This window comes from Pseudogymnoascus destructans, assembly GCF_001641265.1.
Source record: "Pseudogymnoascus destructans isolate 20631-21 unplaced genomic scaffold scaffold_47, whole genome shotgun sequence".
NCBI lineage: Eukaryota > Fungi > Ascomycota > Leotiomycetes > Thelebolales > Thelebolaceae > Pseudogymnoascus > Pseudogymnoascus destructans.
In genome coordinates, this window is record NW_020167565.1 from 9,593 (window position 1) to 32,155 (window position 22,563).

Sequence of the window (22,563 nt, forward strand, 5' to 3'; positions counted from 1 at the left end):
ATATATTCATTGAGTGGTGGAAGCTATCACGATGGTATGAACAACACTCAGATCATACTACAAAACTCCTTACGAAGATTGCATGGGATTCAACCAACCAGAGTTCTCAATACTGGAGAAGTTATCACCAAGGAGCAGACCGGCTTTCTGGAGAACCATGTGTCATTTGTACCTATTGTTCGAAGGCCCTTACGCATCCTGCAATCAAGTCTGCTGGCCCAAAGTCTATGGCAACACATCTTGCATCAGACATTTGCAAAAAGAAGTCACGGATGGGTAAGGATAGTCTCTATCAAATGCGAATCAATCAGATGCGACCTCAACAGGTAAGGATTACCAGATTATTACCAGAATTATATAGGCTAATATCTATAATAGGATCATATTCTCACACAAGAGGCATTTTACGAACAAGTTCTATACACAGTTATCTCAACTCATAGCTCGTTCCGCTTAGTCGAGGATCCTGAATGGAAAAGGCTTGCTATCTTACAGAATCCTCACTATCCACTACCCTCAGCAACAACTATTCGAAACCTCTTAACAACAAAGCTCACACAAATCGAAGAAGAGATGCTACAAGATGTTGTTCCTGGTTCAAAGATTGCATTATCGCTCGACTGTTGGTCAAGTGTTACTCGACTTTCATTTATGGGTGTTATTGCATCATTTATCGACCGTCATTGGAAAATGCAAGAGGTCTTGATTGGGTTTGAACCTATATATACAGAGCATACTGGTGCTGAGTTATGTGGAATACTTGAAAAAGTTATCACAAGGCAGCATTTAGAAGGACGAATTATATCCATTACGACTGATAATGCGTCAAACAACACTTCAATGATGAGAGATGTGGAAATAATGCTTGATAGTATTGCAGACAACGAGCATTTCATTGGAGGAAAAGTACAACACATACCCTGCCTAGCTCACGTTATTCAACTTGCCCTTAGTGCTCTCCTTGGTCGAATCCGGATTACGCCAACAAATCAAGAGATCTTAATGAACTGGGAAGAAGAGAATCAGATGGAGGGCCTTGCAAAGTTGCAGAAGGACAAGGGTATTGGATTTACACTTGGAAAGGTATATATTCTCTTGTTAGTTCTGGTAAACTTCTGGTAGTCTTTTCTAATATCTCATAGCTCCGGAAGCTCACTATCTTTGTTAATTCAAGTCAAACTCGAAGGAACAGGTTTATGACTTTGCAAAAGGCAAACATGAACCGGGGTCAATCATCTCAGAGGCTTCTTCGACTTATTCAAGATGTATCAACTCGATGGGATTCGACATGCCATATGCTTCTGCGAGCACAGCAACTCAAGTCAACAATCAATCAATATACTCGAGGCGATCATGGTGCTCACATGTTCAGACTTAGCGAGCTAGAATGGAAGCACATCGAATACATCATTGATCTTACAAGGCCATTCAACTTCTTTACAACAAACATTGGATCGTCAGCCGGACCTACTGTCTGCTATACACTTGGAGTATATCAAAAACTCTTATCAACGCTTGAAGGAACTCGGCACCGGCTACGGCATAAGACATATCCATGGGCAGCAAAGATGACTTTAGCAATCGATGCTGCAGAGAAAAAGATTAGGAAGTATTATAACAAGCTATACACAAATACTGGATCTATCTTCGCATTTGCTAGTATCTTAAATCCTAGTGTGAAGCTCTCACACTTTAACAAAAAGGTTTGCAAGCTTGACTTTTCAATACGAAATTGGGAGACAGAGTTTGAACAACAGTTTAGGACTCTTTATAAAGAGCAGTACTCTACAGTGCGAGTTGCGAGTCAATCAGGATTACGAGATGCAGATATGGATCCATTAGCCTTAGTATTGCAGCAAAGTCAGACATTAAATGGGACTCGGGGCCAGCGAGAGGAATATGTGAATGAGGCTGATCTCTATCTTGATGCTCGTAAGTTTCTGGTAATCTTCTGATAATCTTATTCTAACTTGTATAGCACATATCTACACAAAGATATTGCTATTTTGGCAACAAAAGGAAGAGCAATTTCCTGGTCTATCAGCAATGGCTCGTGATATACTTTGTATTCCTGCTGCTGAGTCTGGAGTTGAGCGAGTCTTTAGTGCCGCAAGGGACGTATGTGGCCACCGACGTGGTCAACTTAATCCTGAGACGATTAAGAGTATTATGCTTATATATTACTCTCGACAATACAAGAATCGTCAAGGTCATCGTGACAAGCTTGCAGATATGATGGACGTCGTTGATATGACTGAGGAGCAAGTCGAAGAAGAGTATGAGGCACAACGACAACGGATGTGCAATTCTATCGAGTTACAATATATCAGCGATGAAGAAGAACCACGATCAAATACACATATCCGAGAGACATATTCAAAGGTACAATATCCTCCGTTTAATCCTCAGCGGCCACAGCAACAGCAAGACTTATCACAAGCTGCACATGAAGAACGACAAATGCGCTACCAACAAGGTGAAGAAAGAGATAGGGCTGACCGTCTTAACGAGACCTTATACGACATCCCAGATGACGATATCCCAGATAATGAAGATATAAGAGAAGATGGTAATAATGAGGAGCCTATACTTCCAACTATTCATGACGATGAAGATAAGGATATGCCGTCCTCGCCACCAACGCCTATCCAACACCCTCGGAAGACTGGAAGAGATCTACTTGATATCTTTCAAGCTACTCGTCAAGACCCTATAAATACTTTAGGTATTAGTAGGTCTGGCCGGCCTCATCAAGCAAGGTGGAAAGATGTTCTTGAGCATATATAATATAGTTCTGATAATCTTCTGATAATCGTGGTACTTAGATAGAGGAATATACGTGATTCGTTCTCACAGCTTATTAGAGATGGTAGAGTGATGCTGATAAATGTAATACTTTAAGTTAACTTACAACTGTAACCATAAAACAGTATTAATCGTATGAGGGACTGTTCACGTAATGCATATATCTTACACGTGACAGCCGAGTACTCACTGGGTTTTTACAGAGTAACTGAGTATTGGCCTCACTCACCGAGTCGAGTGAAAGGTTCAGCTACTCACCCAGCTGAGTAACCCACTGAGTGAGTGAGCCGAGTATTGGGCGAGTAGTGCGCAGCCTAGGCTCCACCTGCCCCTACCACTCGACAAATCCGAAATAACTCTCTCACTTAAACTCGTATCAGAAATCGGAGGTAGCCATTCTGTTCCGCTTGTAAACCTCTGTCAATGGTGGTGTCGAACGATAAATTCCGCCCGCTCCTGCAGAACATGTGACTCTTCTCATACCTAGCCCCCCACCACCCTTTGCCACCCATCGGAATCTGGAATACCTCGGCCATTTCAAGCCGTATCAAAAATCGGAAGACGTCATTTGATTCCCCTCGTAATTCTCCTTCAATGACGATATCGAACTTTATATTCTACCCATCGCTGCAGAAGCTATCGCCACTCACGTGCCATGCCCATACTGCACCCTTGCCACCCGGCGGAATCTGGGATATCTCCATCGTTTCAAACCGCATCGTAAATCGGAAGACGCCATTTTGTTCCCCTTGTAAATTTCTTTCAATTACGATATCGAACGTTTGATCTTGCCTCTCAGCTCTGCATTTATACCACTTCCCGTTCTATGCCCTCTTCTTCTTGCCACCCATCGAAATCCATTATAACACGATCATTTCAACTCGTATCAAAAATCGGAGGACGCCATTCGATTCCGCTTGCAAATCTCCCTTAATAACGATACTGAACGTTTGGTTTCGTCTGTTGTTGTAAAAGTTATTAGCCTCTGAAAACTATGCTCAGCCCCCCCCTGCCACTTACCGCCTGACAAGATCCGCCATAACTTGTTCGTTTCAACTCGTATCAACAATCGGAGTATGCCATTTTGTTCGTCTTGCAAAGTTGTCCAATTTCCCCTATCGAACGATAGATTTGATCCATCGCTGCAGGCGTTATTAGCCTTTATAAACTATACTCAGCCAGTCCCTCAGCCACCAAGCACCTGACGAAATCCGAAATAACTAACCCATTTTTTCTCGTATCAAAAAAAGGAGTACGCCATTTTGTTCCCCTTGCAATCCTCTTTCAATAACGCTATCGAACGTTAAGTTCAGCGCACTGCTGCACAAGTTATACCACGTCTCATATGTAACCACCCCCCTTGGCCTTCCTACCCACTGCCACCCGTCTAAATCCGGAATATCTTCACCAGTTGAACTCGGATCAAAACTTGGGATACGCCATTCGATTCCCCTTGTAAATATCTTCCATTGACGATACCGAACGTTAAGTTTCAGACGTCGCTGCAAAAGTTGGAATCCTTCTCACATGTTACCATGGGGCCCCATTTCCTGGGCCCGGCCCAACAAATCCGAAATAACTCACTCGTTTCAAGTCGTATCAAAAATCGTAAGAGGCCATTCGATTTCTCTTGCAAATCTCTTCCAATGACGATATCGAACGTGAAGTTTCCGCCGTAGCTGCAAAGGTTATAATCCCTCAGAGTAGGTGCTCCACCACCCCTACTGTCCCCCCAGCGAAATCTGCAATATCTCACCCGTCTCAACTCGTATCACAAATCGGAGTACGCCATTTGATTCGTCTTGCAAATCACTTTTATTAACGCTATCGAACGCACCATCTGCATGCCGCGTCAGGATATTACAATCCATCCTATAACATGCTCCCCCAATCACCCCTCCCATGCATCGCCCGACCAAAACCGGAATATCTCCACCATCGAAAGTCCGATCAACAATCGGAGTACGTCAATTTGTTCCCCTTGCAAAGCTGCACAGGAAACGTCAGCGAACGTTCCACTCGATTGCGAGACCGTCAACCTACCGTCCCTGCAAGAACGTGAGTCCGGAAATGGACCAGGAGACAAGCCCTCTACTCCTCCTCACCTGGCTGCCAGTTGCTCTGCTTCGTGAAGAAGACGCACGAGTACCGCGTGCCCTCGAAGGGCGCGATCCAGTGCTCGAGGACTGCAGAGCGGAACAGGACAACATCCCCTGGCTGGAAGGGAATCCTATAGCCAAGGGCTGGCAGGCACAGCTCCCCTCCCTCAAACTGAGTATCAGAGCGAGAGTGTTGCCTCGAAATATTCCAAAGGCTAGTCTGGCATTCGAGCTAGGGTTAGCATAGATGGTAGTTTACTATACTAATTACTATAAACCCTTACGCTCATCCCTCATCATCTCTAACATCCTACATGCTTCTCGCCATACTAACATCCAATTGCTCTCAACCCTATTCATCCTTTCTTCCCTCTCCTTCATCCATCCCCATATCTCCTCGGGATACCTCCCTTGGAACCCCCCTACTTCTGCCACTCCTTGTAAATACCCCTGTTGGAATAATATGAATATCCCTACTAGCATCACCCCCTCATACTCACACCTCTCTTCTGCCATCCTCACAACCCCCCCTTCCCACCGTCGACATACCTTTACTGACAATCCACACTCTTCGCACTGCCCTAGTCCTCTTAAATCAACCCCCCCACGCCATTCCTCATACCCTGCAATCCCACATCCCTCCATTTCTGCTTCCATACAATCAACGTACTCGTGCTGCCTCCCTTTGCCATATACTAGCTCGCAATATATGCATCCCCCCTTTAACCTATTCATCACCCCTCTCATCTGCTCTTCCTCTTCTTCTACCTCTTTCATCTTACTCTGAATCCTGCCACCCGTGCTTTCCCTGCCATCATTCCTACTACCATCATTTATAGTAACCTTTATAGTAATCGCCTCCTCCTCACCTCTCTTCCTTACTGCCACTTGGCTCAAACACAAATCGCATAGCACGCTGTCCGACCCTACACAGCTCACTCCCTCTACTACCCCATCAAAGTAGTGCCCTAATACTACTCGCCTGCACTCCCTGCTCTGGATATATTCCGTCATTGCATCCTCATCCACCTGCTCCACTGAATACTCGCTCATCAACCCTTGACTCTTTACCCCTACACTCTGTACTAGTGTGACGATTATCGACTCACTAACCTCTCCCTCTCTTCCTCCCCTTCCTGACTGTTGAGCAAAGCTCGTCAATCCATATGGCCTATCAATATGCACCACATATATGATCCCTGGAATATTAATTCCTGTCCCTAATGCTCCTGTCGCCACAATCCATCCTCCACTTCCTTGAGCCCACTTCTGTAGTGTTTCGCCCTTATCATCTGCGCGTGCCTTGTAAAATGAGCACTCTAAAGCACTGCTGATTAAGTCGCCAGTTGCATAGCTCCGTACATAAACCACTCCACGTTTCCCATCTGGCAAGTATAGTAGTCTTTCTAGTAATCGAAGTCCGACCGCAGATGCTGCTTCTTCCTTACTATCCTGCACCTGATATCGAATGGTCGGCCGTGCAGTGCTCCGTCGTAGTAGTACTGCATCCTCAATTAATAGCCTGTCTCGTAATACATCTTCTAGCTCAACCATCAATGTGGCTGTTAATGCTGTAAATGGACACTTTAAGTACCGTAGTTTCCACAGCTCTCGAAGCCGCTCTCGATATGATGTATCTGTAAATGCAACATGGCATTCATCAAAGAACATGTGAGCTAGCTGCCCATTCAACTCGTACCCCTTAGCCTCGTGGAGAAACTGCCCACTGACGGCCTGGTCAGCACTGACAACCAGCAGCTGCACCAACTCTTGACTACTATAATGATTACTATAGCTCCACTCTTTACAGTGCAGCCCAGCAGCCTGTCCTCGAGCCACGATATCTTCAACTAGTGCTGTGAATGGAACGACCACAATCACTGTCTGGTCAACAGCCATGGCAGCCACTGAAAAGAACAGCACTGACTTGCCACTGCTTGTGGGCAACACGATAATCGATGTGACTGGGGGCTGGTGAACAAGTTGTAGTGCTGCAGCTTGTCCTTCAGATCGTGGCTGCGCTTGTGGGCCATAGATCCGTCGCAACCCATCTAATGCCTTTGCCTTCACCCCATGCTTGCTCTCTCTCCTCTCTCGTTTGATGCCAACTGGTGTTAATTGCTGGCTGGCTTGTCGCCCATGCTTTCCTTTCCCCTCAGCCTGTGCCAACCCTAACAACTCGTGCCATGCTACTGAAGCTTGCTCATATGCTGTGATTAACTCTGGGCCTAGTCGATGCAAGAATGCTCCGTCAACTGCATAATGAGCTTGGGCTACTCTCTGCCCATGCCCTGATTGTCTGTTTAATGTTAGTACTAATTACCATAATGATTACTATAATAATTACTATAAACAATAGTACCATACTATGGTACTACCATAAATAGCGCTTACTATAATCATTACTATAAACTCACCTAACCATGATATGTCGGAATGTGTTCTGCTCCAACTCTTCTTCATCATCACCCTCTGCAAACTCTCCTTCATCCTCTTCATCGTCCTTCTCCCACGTCTTGCTTGCTCGTAGTAAATGCCGTACAGCAATTCCAATGGCTACGTGTCGCCAGCTCTGCACTGTCAACCGTACACCTAGCCCCTTACTTGTTGCCTTGCTTAAAGCTTGCGTGAGCTCTTCTCCTGCCCATGGCCCTCGATTATCACCAAACAAGTACTCTGACTCTCGTTGGTCTAATGCCCTGCCAAATGGTCGGATATATATCAAGTACTGTGCTAACACTTGACTGACCTCATTGGGCAAGAACCGAACAATGTAATCTGTGTTTCCCCTCCTCTTTCTTGCCTTATCGTACATGGTTAAGAAGCACATCTGCCCATTAATGACGTATATGTTCCGCGCTGAATACACACTGTTACTAACCTTGATCGATCCAATCTCTGGTCCTCGAGCTGGCTGGCCACCTGTGACATGCAAAGTAACCATCAACTTTCGTAAGAACTGACGCTCTTGATTCAAGTACGCCTGCTTCTGTGAGTCGTTCCATTTGTATGATCCATCGCCTGCTCTTTGAAGCAACTGCCACTCCTTGCTTCCCTTCCTTGCACGTTTAAGCAGATACTGATAACCTACATCCGTACGCTCTCGATTCTTAACATGGTTGATGAAGCTGTACTCAGACTGTCGAAATTTCGTGTTCCAAGCCATGCTGTCAACGATCTGGCTCAAATCTACCATGGGCAGCTCTGAATCAAACGCCAGATTGTATAGTAATCTTTGTAGTAATCCTATCAAGTCATGGCACATTTCCCTAACCTTTTCAAGCTCAACTCCCATTCCAAGATAATAAATCGTCTGTTCATCGCGTGACCAGTGGATGTTCGCTGGCGACTCATGCAGCTGGTTATACTTCTTCCCCATAGCTAATTGACTCAAGATGCTTGACGTTGGTGAGAATGAGCCTTCACAGAGATGGGTCCTCCGTAGCTTGTGGATTCGCTCGGGAATTGATTCAATATCCTCTTTGCTCTGGAGTCTTAATTCTGGCCATGGCTCTAATGGTACTGCGATCTCAAGCATAAGCAGCCGTGTGATCCATAACACACGTCCAAGTATTGGTGTGTATGCAAGTGGTGGATATAGCGATTTGGTAAGTGGATCGATCCCACGAACAGCTAAGTAATGCATCAATGGTGACTCGTACAGCCCAATCTTGCTAGTGTCCTGCATCACGACTAGCATGCACAGTCGCATCAATTCGGCTGTGAGTAATGGATCCTGATCGTCTTCATTATTGGGTTCAGTTTGCAAGTGCGTATGGATCTGTTGGATTGACTGCCACTGAGCATGGGTGAATTCCACGCCAGTTTCTAATGAAGTCAGTATAGTAAATATTATAGCAATCATTATAGTAACCCTTCACACACGTTGCCAATGTGCACTTCGCGCAGATGGTTTTGGGTTATATACTATAGTAACTACTATAGTAACCATCTACTCACTGTGTAAAGCTGTGCGCTTCACGCAGATGGGTCTGGGTTTGATTTATCCTACCACACAACCCTCCACACACGTTGTGTGACGCCGTGCGCTTCGCGCAGATGGGTTTGGGTTTGATATATCCCACCCCCTCCACACACGTTTCGTGATGCTGTGCGCTTCGCGCACATGGGTCTGGGTTTGATATATCCTACCACCCAACCCTCCACACACGTTGCAAGACGCTGGTGCGCTTCGCGTGGACGGGTTTGGGTCTTCTATAGTAACTACTATAGTAAACACCCACACGGGTCTGGGTTTGGTATATCCTACCACCCAACCCTCCACACACGTTGCGGGACGCTGGTGCGCTTCGCGCGGACGGGTTTGGGTCATATACTATAGTAACTACTATAGTAAACACCCACACGGGTCTGGGTTTGATATATCCTACCACCCAACCCTCCACACACGTTGCGGGACGCTGGTGCGCTTCGCGCGGATGGGTTGGGGTCTTCTATAGTAACTACTATAGTAAACACCCACACGAGTCTGGGTTTGATATATCCTATCACCCAACCCTCCACACTCGTTGACGCCGTGTGCTTTGCGCAGATGGGTTTGCCTCTTCCATAGTAACCACCATAGTAACCATCCACATACCTGTATCATCCTCCCAGTCAACTGTCGCCGTCCTCATCATGTAACAGATGAACCTCTGCCATACTGCACTACACTTATGAACCGACTGAACGCTCTGGTGAAGCTCGAATGGATGCTGGCTCGCAACCTCATTCTTTGGTGATGCCCACCACTTTAGTACATCCTTGTGGTCCATATTTGCTAGCGTATCAAGACAGCGTTCAAGAATCCGATCCCATGCACGTAACAGTCGTTGTAATTTGGTCTCCTTCTCCTCTGGCTCACGCGCGTATTTGTATGTCTGGATAATATCAACCTGTGACTCCTGAAGAACCTCGTTCCACCCAGTGTATCGTAGCCATGGGTCTAGCTCATCAGCCGCGGGCTTGGCTAGCAGTGTCAACCTGCGCTCCTGTGCTGCCTCCTTCCACTGCTCGATGTCGCGTATGATCTGGTCCTCAGCATCGCCTTCCTGGTTGCTGGCTTGCTCTTCCTCACTAACATCATCGCTAGACTGCTCTCCAACGTCGCGTACTAATATCATCAGCTGGTTACTATAATGATTACTATAAAGATTGCCAGAATCCAACTTACTCAATTGATGCGTCGCTTGCATTCCTTCAGCCTGTCTACTCTCATCCACAACCCAATATCGCTCCTTTCCATCTCGAACCCATGTCTGCAGCCGTACAGCCTGGAATAACTGGTTGTCATCCACCCGTTTCATTGAATGCTTATTTCGGCCATGATCCTTCATTACTCTTCGACTGATTGTATAATACCTACAATGCTGACATTGGAATCCATCAACTATTGGAATAACTGGCTGTGGTGGTAGTCCATCAACTGGTAATTGGATAGTTGAATAATTATAATCAAATGGAACCCTCTGAATATAGTGCTGTATCTGCTTTCGAACTTCCAGTTTCTCCTTATGGATTTTGCGGAAGTGCTCAGTTAGTCCTACACCGCTAACTGCTTTGCAGCAATGTGCACTCAAACAAACCAACACCTTATACTCAACGTTTAGTTGGATCAGATGGCTCAAAGTCACTGGAACTTGAATGGAATTGATGCTCTGACGTTCTGCCATGATGGAATTGATGGTAATAGCTATAGTAATCCATATAAAACGTAACCCTAGAGAATGCCGTTGTGCGCCCATCGGCAACTAGTGTCAAGACAAGTGCACGGGCCACATCTAACCTAAAATGGATGCCTTTGGGCGTCCAACGGCAGAGACATAAGGTTAGGTACGCGGACATGATTGCGCGTGGGGAGGACTGGCGCAGGAAGGCCTGGCGGAGCGGCACGACATAGACCAGGTAGTTCAGCAGGAGGTCTCCGATGGTGGCCGGCAGGAAGCGGATGTTGTCCTTGAACTTGCCCGTCTGCTGCTGGCCCTTGTGGTAGGTCGTGTGCAGCATCACGAGCCCATGCTTGAGGTAGACGCTGCGCCTCCGCTGCGTGTTGTGCCAGGTGAGGGACAACAGCTCGCTCTCGCGCAGCGGCTGGCCCGAGGCCATGTGGATGAGGACGAGGAGCCGCTTGAGGAACTCGTCAGCGACGGCCTCGTACTGGTCGATGGCCTTCTGTCGCCACACGACTCTCGCATCAGCCGCTCCATCCTCATCAGTGGTGTCGAGGAGTGATGCTCGGAGTGACTGCGACTCCTGTATAACGTTGCGCAGTGAGCCCGCGAACGGCTTCAGCAGTGCCACGTTCTCCCGGTGCTCGCCAAAGTACCAGCCGAAGTTGTCGGCATCGAGGTTGTCCTTAAGCGCCCAAGCGTGCATCCGTGGCAGGCCTGTTGCGCCAAACATGAGCTCATCGTGCAGCAGCTGCTGCGCCTGCCTGAACTCTGACAGCAGCAGCTGCTGCACCTCGTCCATGTTCAGGTCGACGTCCCTGTAGGTGAGGATCTGCTCGTCCTCGTCCCAATGTGCCTGGTGCGAGCCCACGCCCTCCTTCGACACTGCGAACAGCAGCAGGCGCCAGCCCAGTATCTCGCCCATGGGCGTCTCCGTGTCTGGCCACAGGTACTGCTCGCAGATGCTGTTGATGTGCTCGAGCGTGCTGCCGGCGCCCGACCTCTCGAGGTATGCGGCCGTGCTGAAGACGAGCAGCTGCACGGCCCAGATCAGGCCAGACAGGCAGCTGTTGAAGTTGCCCGGCTCCTTCCACGAGTTGGTGCGCGGCTTGACGCTGAGCATCGCGCAGAAGCTGAGGAGAGGCGAGCTGAAGCGGTCGCCGCCGAACTCGTGGCAGACGAGGGCCATGCAGAGGGACCGGAGGGCGTCGTTCAGGGCTGGGCGGTCTCCGTCAGCGGTGCACTGCAGGGCTGCCTCCCAAGCCGCTGTCTGCTCGTCCGTCAGCCGGATCCAGTCCTCGGGGCACCTGCCCTGGTCCGCACTCCCGTCTCCCGTTGCAGCAGGCGTAGGTGGCGTGAAGTGGCTGCCGCAGTATGCCACGCGGTAGCAGTACGTCATGAACTGCTTCCAGTACCCAAAGTTCGTGCGCAGTGTGGAGGGCTCCTTCTTGGGGTCGAAGCCACGTGCCCTGCCTGCCCTGTAGCTGGCTGACGCCGATGATGATGATGCAGGCGCTTCGCGGAAGCGGCTCAGTGCGAGCTGCCTTGGCCATGTCAGCATGCAGTCCGGCCCGTCAAAGCACCAGCCGTGTGCCTCGGCAAGGATCTTGTCCATGACCTCGAGCATCAGCAACAGCTCGGGCTCTCCCTCATCTGCGCTCTTTGGCAGTGTGTAGGAGGCATGCATCTCGTCCTTCTGCAGGCCCCGCACGTGGTTTGCGATGCCCGTCCGCCCCAGCCATGGGACCACGGCCGAGCGGTGGCTGTCGAAGCCGTGCACCCTGCTGGCCTCCGTCTTGATGTCCTCTGCGACCATGTTTGTAATGGTGGGTGCACCAGATATGAGAATCTAGCCACCCAAGGAAGGGATGAATTTACTAAGACAACACACTGTCTTAGGAAACAGAGCCAAAGGGTTGTAGCTTAGACTATTCCACAACGCAGCAATCAGGTGTATGATGTGGTGAAGTGGTTTAGACAAGTTGCAACAAATGTTGAGTCTGAGAACTCAGGGGTAAGTCAGAGGTTAGCACCTCACTGACTTTTCAAAAACAGAGAATAACAAGATCAATGCTTGGAAGCTTGGAAAAGACGTAGAAGTATGTGCTAGTCGATTTACTGTATTGCCTGCTTGCCCTTTCTTAAGGAAAGGGCAATCTTATTTATGCCAAAGGAGTGTAGTTCTCTCATTTTCCATGACTTTCCATGACTAACCAGGCTTGGTAAATGTATTAGAAATCAAGTGCGACCCACAACTAGCTTGCTAATCATGTAGTGAACGTAAGAGAATCCCATAGAACCATCTCTTGGGTTCCTAGCCTATAGGAAGTGAAAAGGAGGTCCAAGGTCAGAGTACCTATAGACAAATTATGTCATAACTTAACCAATCTTGTGGGTAACTAAGGAGCGATGACGTGTAATGAATCATAGAGGGTTGTAGAAGCTTCTAGAGCTATCGTTCATGTTCCTAGGCCTCTAGTTGGTAGAGATATGCCATGTGGTAGTATTGACCCACCCCCTTAAGGAGGAGATTTTCTTAATAACTTGTTCAATGAGTGTTCAAATGATATGCCGTGATGTATGTAGCATAAACAGATGTAGTAGAAGAGTTTGCAGCAATCGTTGAGTAGTATTGCTTCTGTTGTTGGTGTGATAAGCCAAGATATGTATGGTGACTTGTAGGTTTGAGGAGGAGATTTCTAAGTTTGCTCTTGAGTTTGATAGCAAACTGAGTGCAACGAATGTCAGTATGACAATGTTCGCATCCTCCTCGGCCAGCTCGAAGAAGTCCTGCTCCTGCGGCTCGAGGGCAATGGCAGCAGTAGCTGCGTCCCCTTCCGCCCTGCCGTCGTCTGTAACCGCGAAGTACCGGACGTGCTGGGTCTCAGCGAAGAAGGTCTGGACAGTGCACCTTCGCCACGACCTGCCCTCGGCCTGCCTGGCCGGCTTCTGCCCGTGCTCCTTGGACACGTGCGCCCTGATAGCTGGCTCCGACCGCGTAAGGCTCAGGCTCTGGCCGTCGACATCGCAGATGGCGCACACGAATGCCGCGTGGCACCGCAGTCATGGAATGGGTGTGCAGGGCTGATGCGGCAGCTCGACCTCGCTCGGCAGCCGGAGGTCATATGTCGCGAAGAGGTCGAGCTGCGCTCGCAACTGAGAACCCTTCAGTAGGTGTGGTGGCTGCCTGAGGTGCCTCTCCTGGCTAGCGCGCGTGGGCGGGAGGCCGGTCTGGCACTTGGCGCAGAGCAGCACGCCATGCGCCCGGAGGTAAGGGAACCTGGCAGTAGCTGCCATCACGTACGTCCGATGCTGGGACTTTGGCTGGGTAACAGAATTACTCTACTAAAGAAATACAGAGGTTCGCGCGCGCGCTTGGGGACTGGAAAGGGGGGGGGGGTTTCCCCAATTTGCGAAGGAATATTTGCGAAGGAATGGCCCATGCGCGCCTGCGTGACAGGGATCATTTGCGTGGGGATTCCCAATTTGCGCCAGAGATACGGCCAGTTCTTGAGGTAGGGCAAGCCGTGGTCGGAAGCCAAGGGAAGAAACCCGTGCCCGTCGCTGTGGCAAGTGTGGTGAGACTGGGCACAATGCGCGCACGTGTCAGATTGTAATAGACACCTCTGAGGAAGAGGACTCCGAGTAGTTTCAATTGATTTCTAATGTTGTGGTAGATTTATCGCAATGTTTGTCGCGAGGGTAGATAATTTTGGCGCTTTCGCTTGTTTGGCGCTTTCGCTATACATGTACGTTAGCTATACTTCCTCTTAATCTGTAAAAAGCTACTAGTATACCCAAACCTATCGCAGATTCTGCATCCGCTATTGCTATTATATATATAGCATAAGTTTGGCCTAATATATCATCAAAGCTAAGTGAACTTACCAATATTAAAAATGTAATAGATAGAAGCATTATCTCTAACGTACATGTATAGCGAAAGCGCCAAACAAGCGAAAGCGCCAAAATTATCTACCCTCACGACAAACATTGCGATAAATCTACCACAACATTAGAAATCAATTGAAACTACTCGGAGTCCTCTTCCTCAGAGGTGTCTATTACAATCTGACACGTGCGCGCATTGTGCCCAGTCTCACCACACTTGCCACAGCGACGGGCACGGGTTTCTTCCCTTGGCTTCCGACCACGGCTTGCCCTTATTTCCTGCTCTACCTGCTGCACAACATCCCTCTCATCCTGTAGCTCTTGCGCCCCTTGTTGATTAAGTGATCCTCCTTGCTGTAGTCGTGTTTTCCTAGCTCTCCGGCACTTGCTTAGTACTCCATTTGCCTGTCGTAGGTTTTGGTTCTCTCCCTTTAGCAGTGCTAATTGATGCATTATTTGCGATGCACCCTTTGTAAACTGGTCAACAGCTGCATAGATTGAGGTTGGAGAGCTATTTTGATGGCGTGAAATCCGAGTTTTAATAAATGTAGACTGTGACATAGCTTCAATTGGGTTGTTTGGTGTCTGAGAAACCCAAGGTTGAGCAGTACCTGGGCGGGAGCTTGGAGGCGTTGGTGTCCTTAACTTAAGATCAAGTGTAGATATCACTCTCTCAGGGTCAAATGGAAGAAGCCCTGCCCCTCGGAACCCGCCTCGAATGTTACTTTCCGTCATTGTAGTGTTAAATGCAGCGTGGAAGGCAGGAAAGAAGTCATCCTTTGTAATATGAGAAATATGAGCCTGCATCATATCTTCAATTTGCCGACCATAGGCCTGCTTTAACGGGCCGAAACAGCCAACATCAAGTGGCTGGAGTAGATGAGAAGAGTGAGCAGGCATACAAAGCGTAATAATGTTGTGTTCCTTGCAGTACTCCTCAAACTCATCTGAGTGGTGGCTCTCATGACCATCAAGGACTAACAAGCGATAACCACCAACACTCCGGGCCTTTGTATGCTTCTCAAAGTGCTGAATCCAATCCATGCCTCTCTCGTTTGTAGTCCAGCCATTTTCAGTAACAGAAATCACCCAATCTCCACTATTCTCATACCAAGATGTAAGGTGGTTTTTGCCTGCAACAATGATAAATGGTGGTACTGCCCAACCTTGAGAACTAACGCCTTGGATTACTGTAACCCATTCCCGATTACCAGGCTGTACCTTCTTTGCTTTTGCCCGCCCGTCTGAGCTTGTTACAACCATAGCAGTTGAGATAACGCCCATCATAAACCCAGTCTCATCAAAGTTGTAGATATCTGCTTCATCGATACCATATTTCGCAATTGTGTTACGCACAAGCTCAAACCAGCCATTAATAACTTCTGGATCTTCGCACTTAGCCCTCTGGTAGTCGTATTTGCGCTGAAAGCGTGTCTGGAGCTCTACACGCCGCTTAACAAAGTTTGAAGCCCAACGCGACCCAACGCGTGACGAGTCGCGTGTTGCAAGTAGTCGACTTGCCATATCTTCAACAACAGACAGCCGAGGAGGAAACCCTTTGGCAGCTAGGTCGAGTATATACTGAACAAGGACGGACTCCTCTAGGTTAGTTAATTTCCGTGAGTTGGCTTGGATATCGCGTCGTGAAGGTACACCTTCTAGACGACGACCTAGCTTGCGGTGGTCCACAGAATAGATCCTAGCAGCAACTCGAAGGCGTAACTTTGGGTCACTTTGCATAGCCTGGATAGCTAGCACTAATTGGCTTTCATCGTTTTTATGGGGCATGTTTTGTTGTTGAGGAATTTAACATTTAGTTGGGGGGTTTGGTCACCGCATCATTTTGGCGCTTTCGCTTGTTTGGCGCTTTCGCTATACATGTACGTTATAGAAATAAGCATTAATATTATATTTTTTCTACCAAAACCTAGTGCGTCGGAGTTCTGAGGCAAAACTGGCTCACGCCAAGCACCAATTGGGGGACCTGACAGTAACACTGGGAAAAGCCGTCAGTTTTAGGGCCAAAATGCCACTGTATCCCACGGTGCCCGTCCTCTTTTCTCCAACAGAGTCTACTCCCTAGAATGAGAGAGGAGAAGGCATCCTTACAGTTGTAGAGATATGCTATGTGGTCATATCGGCCAGTAACTAAGGAGCAATGACGTGTAATGAATCATAGAGGGTTGTAGCAATTGTTGAGTAGTATTGCTCTTGTTGTTGGTGTGACAAGCCAAAATATGTATAGTGACTTGTAGGTTTGAGGAGATTTCTAAGTTTTCTTTTGAGTTTGATAGCAAACTGAGTGCAACGAATGTCAGTATGACACTGTGGTGTTCTGGAATCGACTTCAGGATATGGTTGTAGGGTTTTCAAATAAGGGAATTTGAATTTCAGTATCAAGGTTCAGGCTTAGAGAACAAAAGAAAGGATAGATTCAATCTTATGTTACGATGGTCACGGAGGTCAAGAAGCCAGTCCGGAGAATAATAAGCTAGATTGAATCTAAAGAGAGAAGGAGAAGAAAAGGAAGGTGGTGAGGCTATTCCTCATTATATACAGTTGTGCGCTTAGCGGTTCCCATAGTTGCTAGCAGCTGTGAGCTGCAATTGTAACACCACCAGCTCGAGTAGCTTCAGCTAATATCATAACACTAGGAAGACTTACTAGCTAAGACTGCTAAAAAGACAATGTTAGCTATATATAACTAAAGAAGAAGAAGGCACGTTGCTAGAAGGCTAGAAGTAAGCTGATTACTATAATGATTACTATAAGATCTTTACTAATTGAAAATAGCTGTTGCTCTCTATAAGATCTACTATTACTAGAAGTCTACTAAGCTTATAATCCCCTAGGCACCATTCTAATACCTTGTCTAAGAGATTTGCTATGATGTGAAGTTTAGTAGCCCTAGAGAACTATGCTTTTAGACATCTGCACTTACAGCTCTTTAAGAAGCTGTAGAGATGATGCTGGTTTAAGAATTTAAGAGTAAGTGCTCCTACTATGTTATAGTGATAATTATAGTAACCATTTAGTAACCTAATTGGCTGCTTAGGGGTTAGGGTTACCCCTACTGCTTCTCATCGCGTCACAACTCGTAAATTGTAGCTTTGAATTTGATTCTCTATCTGCCGATACAACGCTACGTCGTCCGTCCCAAGTTGATCTGCCGCCGAGCCGCATACGCCATGTCATGCAGGGTCCATCCTTGCAACTACTCAAAGTTCCGGAGAAGCATAAACGCCTCGTCAAACGCGCGCTCTAGTCGCATGACAACCACAGGGCATTCCACATCTTCAACCTGTCTGCCCGCAGCCTCCGCCATCCCAATTCGCCATGCTGCTGCCACCGAGTGACGAATCAGGTCGCAACCACCGACCTCGCGCTCCCACACCTCATTGTCCCGAACTGGTCTCTCCAGCCTCTCGGCGTCATCCAATTCCCTCCCGGCCATCCCGACGCATCGGAGCGTGACTTAGACTGAGATTATAGATCGACATATGAACCCTTCCGCAAAGCCACCGTAGCGTAGCTATCAATAATCTCCACGCCTACAACGTACATTTAAACTATAGCGCAATGCGACATGGTATAGCTAGTAGGATAGAATTAAAATGTCCATCATTCATTATATTATATTAAATCCTACACTCATAGCACCAACTTAAACTGCGGATCACGATCATCGCCGGACCCGATAAATTCGTCATATAACCCCTTCGCCTTGTCGCGATTGACCTTTGCGCAGTACAGCACGTTGAGCAGGATCCTACAAACGTCAGCTCGTCACCAAACCCCTGACTCGAAAACTCACATCACCCACGCAAAGCACAACAATCCCAAAATCACGGTATGGCCGATGAAGAACTCTGGCCCCTGAACCTTGGGATAGATGAACGCCGCGATAAATCCTCCGCAATTCGCAATGGCGAGCTGTGCGCCCGTGGTCGTCGCGCGCATGTAGTGGCCGGCAGAGTTGTTGCTGATCCATCCGAGGATACAGGGAACGCTGGCATATAGTCCAGTAGCCATCAGGAACGTCATTCCATACTTGACCCTGTTCGAATCGACGTTGGCAATCACTGCATACCCGATGATGGCAAGAGGCAGAGACGCGAGCATGATCGGGCCACGGAGGCGGAGATGGTCGGAGAGGAAGGCTATGCCAACTTGACGAGGTGAGAATAGCCACGGAAAGGGCGTGGGAACATACCTGTAATGACTGCTGCCACAGCGTACGGAATTACGGACCAGAGCTGGGCTTCGTTAGGAGTATACCCCAATCCAACGATAATAGTCGGCAACTATCCACAATCAGCACACGGCCAGCTTCGACGAATGCGACATACAAAGAGCCCAAATGAATACAAAGCGGCAAGAATCGCCAGATACGCCGTGGCGCTGAACCATAGCTGCGGGCTCATGAGTCCACGCACGACCTCCGACCAGGCGAATTTCTCCGATTCCATGGAAATCTCCCTGTGAAAAGTTAGACAGTCCACCTAAGGTACAACACTACCTACCCATTCGCAAGTATCGTCTTCGGCTTGTCGTTGTAAAGCCTCAATCTGGCAAACTCCCTCTCTTCCTCGTTCAGAGCATCGTCGACGCTGTTTGGCAGAATGAGATATGCAAATCCCGCCACAACGATAGTCTCTTTCGATTAGCAAAGTCCATCATACGGGAGACAAACGCACAAATAGTCCCTCGATGATAAAAATCCATCGCCAGCCTCCGCCATGCAACCCCCCAGCAGTTCCCATCTCGTGGATGCCGCGTGCAAGAAGCCCTCCAAATGCACCAGATAGGGAGGCGCTGGTGTAGAACAGACCGATTCGAAGCGCCATCTCGCCGCGCGTGTACATTCCCGACAGATATAGAACCTGCTAGTGTTAGACAAGCACAACCAAAGATACTCGACTCACAATCCCAGGAAGCAATCCGCCCTCTGTCGCACCGAGAAAGGCACGGACGATCATCAAACTAGCGTAGTTCTGAACGAACCCAAGGCACATTGCGACGATTCCCCAGGCCGCTGTGAGAAGGGGAAGCCAGACCCTCGGCGAGACCTTCTTCAAGACCAGGTTACTCGGTATTTCACTAGCCAGTCAGAATCAGTCGCGGGACGATTCTACAACTTACCTAGCGATATAAAATGCATAGTATATGACTAGACATGTATCATACTGGTGATCGGAAATGTTGATGTCATTCTCCATCTTGTATACCTTTGCGTTTCCGACATTGGTGCGGTCGAGGAAGGAGCAGAGGAAGAGAAGCGCCATGATTGGGATGATGCGGACGTCGAGCTTGAAGAGGATTCGGCGCGTCAGGGCCTTCTGCTTTGCGGGTGTCATTGTCGATACATAATCATTGTCCTGTTTGTCGTATGGTGGCAGGCATCCCTTGCCCAGCTCAGAGAGATAGGGAGGGGTAGAGGACATTATCAATCGTATTCAAGGGCGCAGGTTATCGGGGGAGAACGAGAGAAGAAGTGGGAGGAGAGGAGAATATAAGGTGTGTCAACCGCCGGCAGGTAAGACAGAGCTGACAAGGTTTACGACATACATACTTCAGTGTTTCAGGGTAGGATCGATGGTCGAGCCCAATCATTTCCCATCCCTCACCGACCTCGAATCCTTTAGTGGGGAAGAGTTTGGATGTCAGCCGTAGCACCGAAACGGGACGGCGACAAGAGACAGCGGCGCCAGTTCTGGCAGCCGCCTATACTCCGAACGCCAAGACTAAAACATCACGGGGTAAAGATGGGGATTTACGGTCTAGCACTGGTACTAATCTTAGGGTCTCCGCAGCTTTAATTATATACGCAGCTGGCGGCTATTAACAAGCAATACTCCTACCGGTCGTTGTCGCCGGCCACCGAAGGCGCGGTTGTGATGGACGAGCGCTCAGAGCCGGTAGAAGCTGCGACCAGTTCGGGGAGCACAAAGCAGGCCGCGTGTCTAAGCTACAGGCGAAGCAAGATTAGGTGTCACCGTGGAGCCGGCGACGCCAAGTGCAAGCGGTGCGACCAGGCCAATTCAGAGTGCATCATCCCCAAGTACCATGCTGGCCGACAGAAAGGCGTGAAGAAGTGAGTATGCGCGATCTTCCGGTAAAGCCATGCCAACCTATCTAGTAAACGCACTGGTCTCGAAAAAGCCGTCTATCGAATTGGCCAGGCCATCGCGCGGTCAAAGGCGAATGGCGGAGAGCTGGAGGACCAGCAGGCTGCGCTGTCCCCAGCATCTCCTGGGCAGCACTGCAGGCTTGTTGCCAAAGAGTCAAGGGCCTGTCCAAAGCCCTCAGTTATCAGCGCCGCCTGTACCGACACAATATGAGACCACTGCGACGGCGGGCAGAAGCCGCGACAATAATTATTCCCTTGACGATGCCGAGACCCCTCTGCAACTTCTCGCCAGTGCTTCTGGTATGGCCGTCTCTCCACAGCCACGACAAAACGCTCGACCTACCTCTGGTTACCTAGCCGAAGATAAAGACCTCCAACCCTTTTTTGGCCCGTTCAGTCCGAATCTTGATGTCAGCGAGGACATTGATCCAGTTGATATGGGCTACATAACAAGCGGCGAAACTACCGCGCTCTTCAACTTCTAGGTCCCACTCCCCCACTTCGAGATATACTAATGTGTCAGCTTCTACCAAAATCTATCCCACGCCAGATGGGGACTCGATCCTGTCGTGCACACTGCCGAGTTTGTCCGCTCCCGATCATAATTTCTATTCACCTCGATTCTCGCAGCGTCTGCGCTGTTTCTCCCGTCCACTGCAGCGCTCTCCAAACGCCTCTCTGTCCATTGCAAAAAGCTGGCATACTATGATGGAGAAGCGCTATAGATCGCCAGAGATAGTTCTCGCATTTATAGTCAATGTCCCATGGATGGCGCCTGGAAAACACTGGGCTGATGACGAGACGTGTACATGGCTATGGCTTTTCTGTTGCGACGGATATATCGCTAAACAAGCTCATCGTGCCGGCCCCAGGGTTTCCCCAACGCCAAATCCCTGATCACGCCCCTAAATCGGATTGTATCACTACGAAGAAGGCATTGTTGCTTGATGGCTTCGATGATGTCGACCCGTACTCGAATTGGGGGCAGCGTCTCCTACGGAGGAGAGAGAGGATATGGCTGTCTCTTTTTGTCTTGGACAGGGGGTAAATTGCATGTGAACGTCGTTTCACACCACACCTGCAATAATGAGTCACGGCTTGAAAAACGATGACCCAGCCCCCTAATTCCTCGATAATTCAGCCTTGCCAATCGTCTCCGAGTGCTGATGCGTCACAATGGAATCATCCATGTATTCAAGAGACCTCGAGAATCCAACATTGCCCACAGTCAGTCGCTGATGAAAGTAACCGTTTAAATTATCTATGGAATTGATTTTACATTGCCGGGTTTTCTTTGCTCATCTCATAGCTCGCAGCTCAGCTTGGATCGAAGCAAGCTGCTGCTGGATCTGGAGGGCTTGGAATGCCGGCGCCTGAGGGAAGCGCGAAATTTCTGTGCCGAGGCTGCTCTGCGCCTCTGACACTGTAAGTTAGTTAACGCCGCCGCCGCTTCGTTGGCGAGAGCTTGCGAGCTGGACCGAAACTCGTTGGCCATAATAGCTGGATTTGGAAGAGCTTACGCCCCGACCGGACCTCGTTGGCCATAATCGCTAGATTTGGGAGAGTATGTGCTATATTTGGATAAATCATTGATTGTTACGTTATTGTTAACTTTTTTGCTAACCTTCCACCTTCGTCATAGCTACTACAACACATCGGCTATGCTGGCGACCAACGCGTGACCCAAGCAGATCAGCAACTGCGTCCGCTGTGGATTTATCACGACGAGTCTACCTATACCTCGATTTCCACGGGATTTGGCGCGGGTGCAGGGGATCACGAGTCAGTTGGAAAGCTACTACACCTATAATGTGAAGGAAAAGATGCTAATCTTCCGTTTAGACATCATGCAGTTCATGACGGAGCTTGGTCTCGACGTGCCTGAAGAGTGGCCGGTTGCTCCGGCGCGGCAGGATTTCCGACAGGCGATTGGATGCTCTCCGATATGACGAGTCGTCGACTGATGAAA

The 22,563-nt window shown here is 48.6% G+C and overlaps 7 protein-coding genes across 7 annotated transcripts; 3 read left to right on the top strand and 4 right to left on the bottom strand.

Annotated features, from left to right (window-relative positions):
• Positions 1-4,875: 4,875 nt before the first annotated feature.
• On the top strand, positions 4,876-5,151 carry VC83_09344 (uncharacterized protein; the record flags this gene model as incomplete). The annotated part of the gene is made up of 1 exon (XM_024472784.1): positions 4,876-5,151. The coding sequence occupies one exon, from the start codon at positions 4,876-4,878 to the stop codon at positions 5,149-5,151; it is 276 nt and encodes a 91-aa protein (XP_024319593.1).
• Positions 5,152-6,450: 1,299 nt separating this feature from the next.
• VC83_09345 (uncharacterized protein) lies at positions 6,451-10,240 on the bottom strand (the record flags this gene model as incomplete). The annotated part of the gene is made up of 5 exons (XM_024472785.1): positions 6,451-6,541; positions 6,604-7,203; positions 7,322-8,732; positions 9,505-10,017; positions 10,078-10,240. The coding sequence occupies 5 exons, from the start codon at positions 10,238-10,240 to the stop codon at positions 6,451-6,453; spliced, it is 2,778 nt and encodes a 925-aa protein (XP_024319592.1).
• Positions 10,241-10,502: 262 nt separating this feature from the next.
• Positions 10,503-12,389, bottom strand: VC83_09346 (uncharacterized protein; the record flags this gene model as incomplete). The annotated part of the gene is made up of 1 exon (XM_024472786.1): positions 10,503-12,389. One exon carries the CDS (start codon positions 12,387-12,389, stop codon positions 10,503-10,505), a length of 1,887 nt encoding a protein of 628 aa, XP_024319595.1.
• A 747-nt stretch (positions 12,390-13,136) lies between these two features.
• On the top strand, positions 13,137-13,747 carry VC83_09347 (uncharacterized protein; the record flags this gene model as incomplete). The annotated part of the gene is made up of 2 exons (XM_024472787.1): positions 13,137-13,151; positions 13,322-13,747. 2 exons carry the CDS (start codon positions 13,137-13,139, stop codon positions 13,745-13,747), a joined length of 441 nt encoding a protein of 146 aa, XP_024319594.1.
• Positions 13,748-17,127: 3,380 nt separating this feature from the next.
• Positions 17,128-17,918, bottom strand: VC83_09348 (uncharacterized protein; the record flags this gene model as incomplete). Its single annotated transcript, XM_024472788.1, has 2 exons — positions 17,128-17,131; positions 17,683-17,918. 2 exons carry the CDS (start codon positions 17,916-17,918, stop codon positions 17,128-17,130), a joined length of 240 nt encoding a protein of 79 aa, XP_024319604.1.
• Positions 17,919-18,079: 161 nt separating this feature from the next.
• VC83_09349 (uncharacterized protein) lies at positions 18,080-20,134 on the bottom strand. Its single transcript, XM_024472789.1, has 8 exons — positions 19,607-20,134; positions 19,390-19,564; positions 19,162-19,347; positions 18,988-19,118; positions 18,814-18,943; positions 18,678-18,768; positions 18,279-18,633; positions 18,080-18,233 (listed from the first exon to the last, which is right to left on the bottom strand). The coding sequence occupies exons 1-8, from the start codon at positions 19,906-19,908 to the stop codon at positions 18,116-18,118; spliced, it is 1,488 nt and encodes a 495-aa protein (XP_024319603.1). The 5' UTR covers positions 19,909-20,134; the 3' UTR covers positions 18,080-18,115.
• A 50-nt stretch (positions 20,135-20,184) lies between these two features.
• Positions 20,185-20,805, top strand: VC83_09350 (uncharacterized protein; the record flags this gene model as incomplete). Its single annotated transcript, XM_024472790.1, has 2 exons — positions 20,185-20,558; positions 20,604-20,805. The coding sequence occupies exons 1-2, from the start codon at positions 20,362-20,364 to the stop codon at positions 20,803-20,805; spliced, it is 399 nt and encodes a 132-aa protein (XP_024319609.1). The 5' UTR covers positions 20,185-20,361.
• Positions 20,806-22,563: the final 1,758 nt, after the last annotated feature.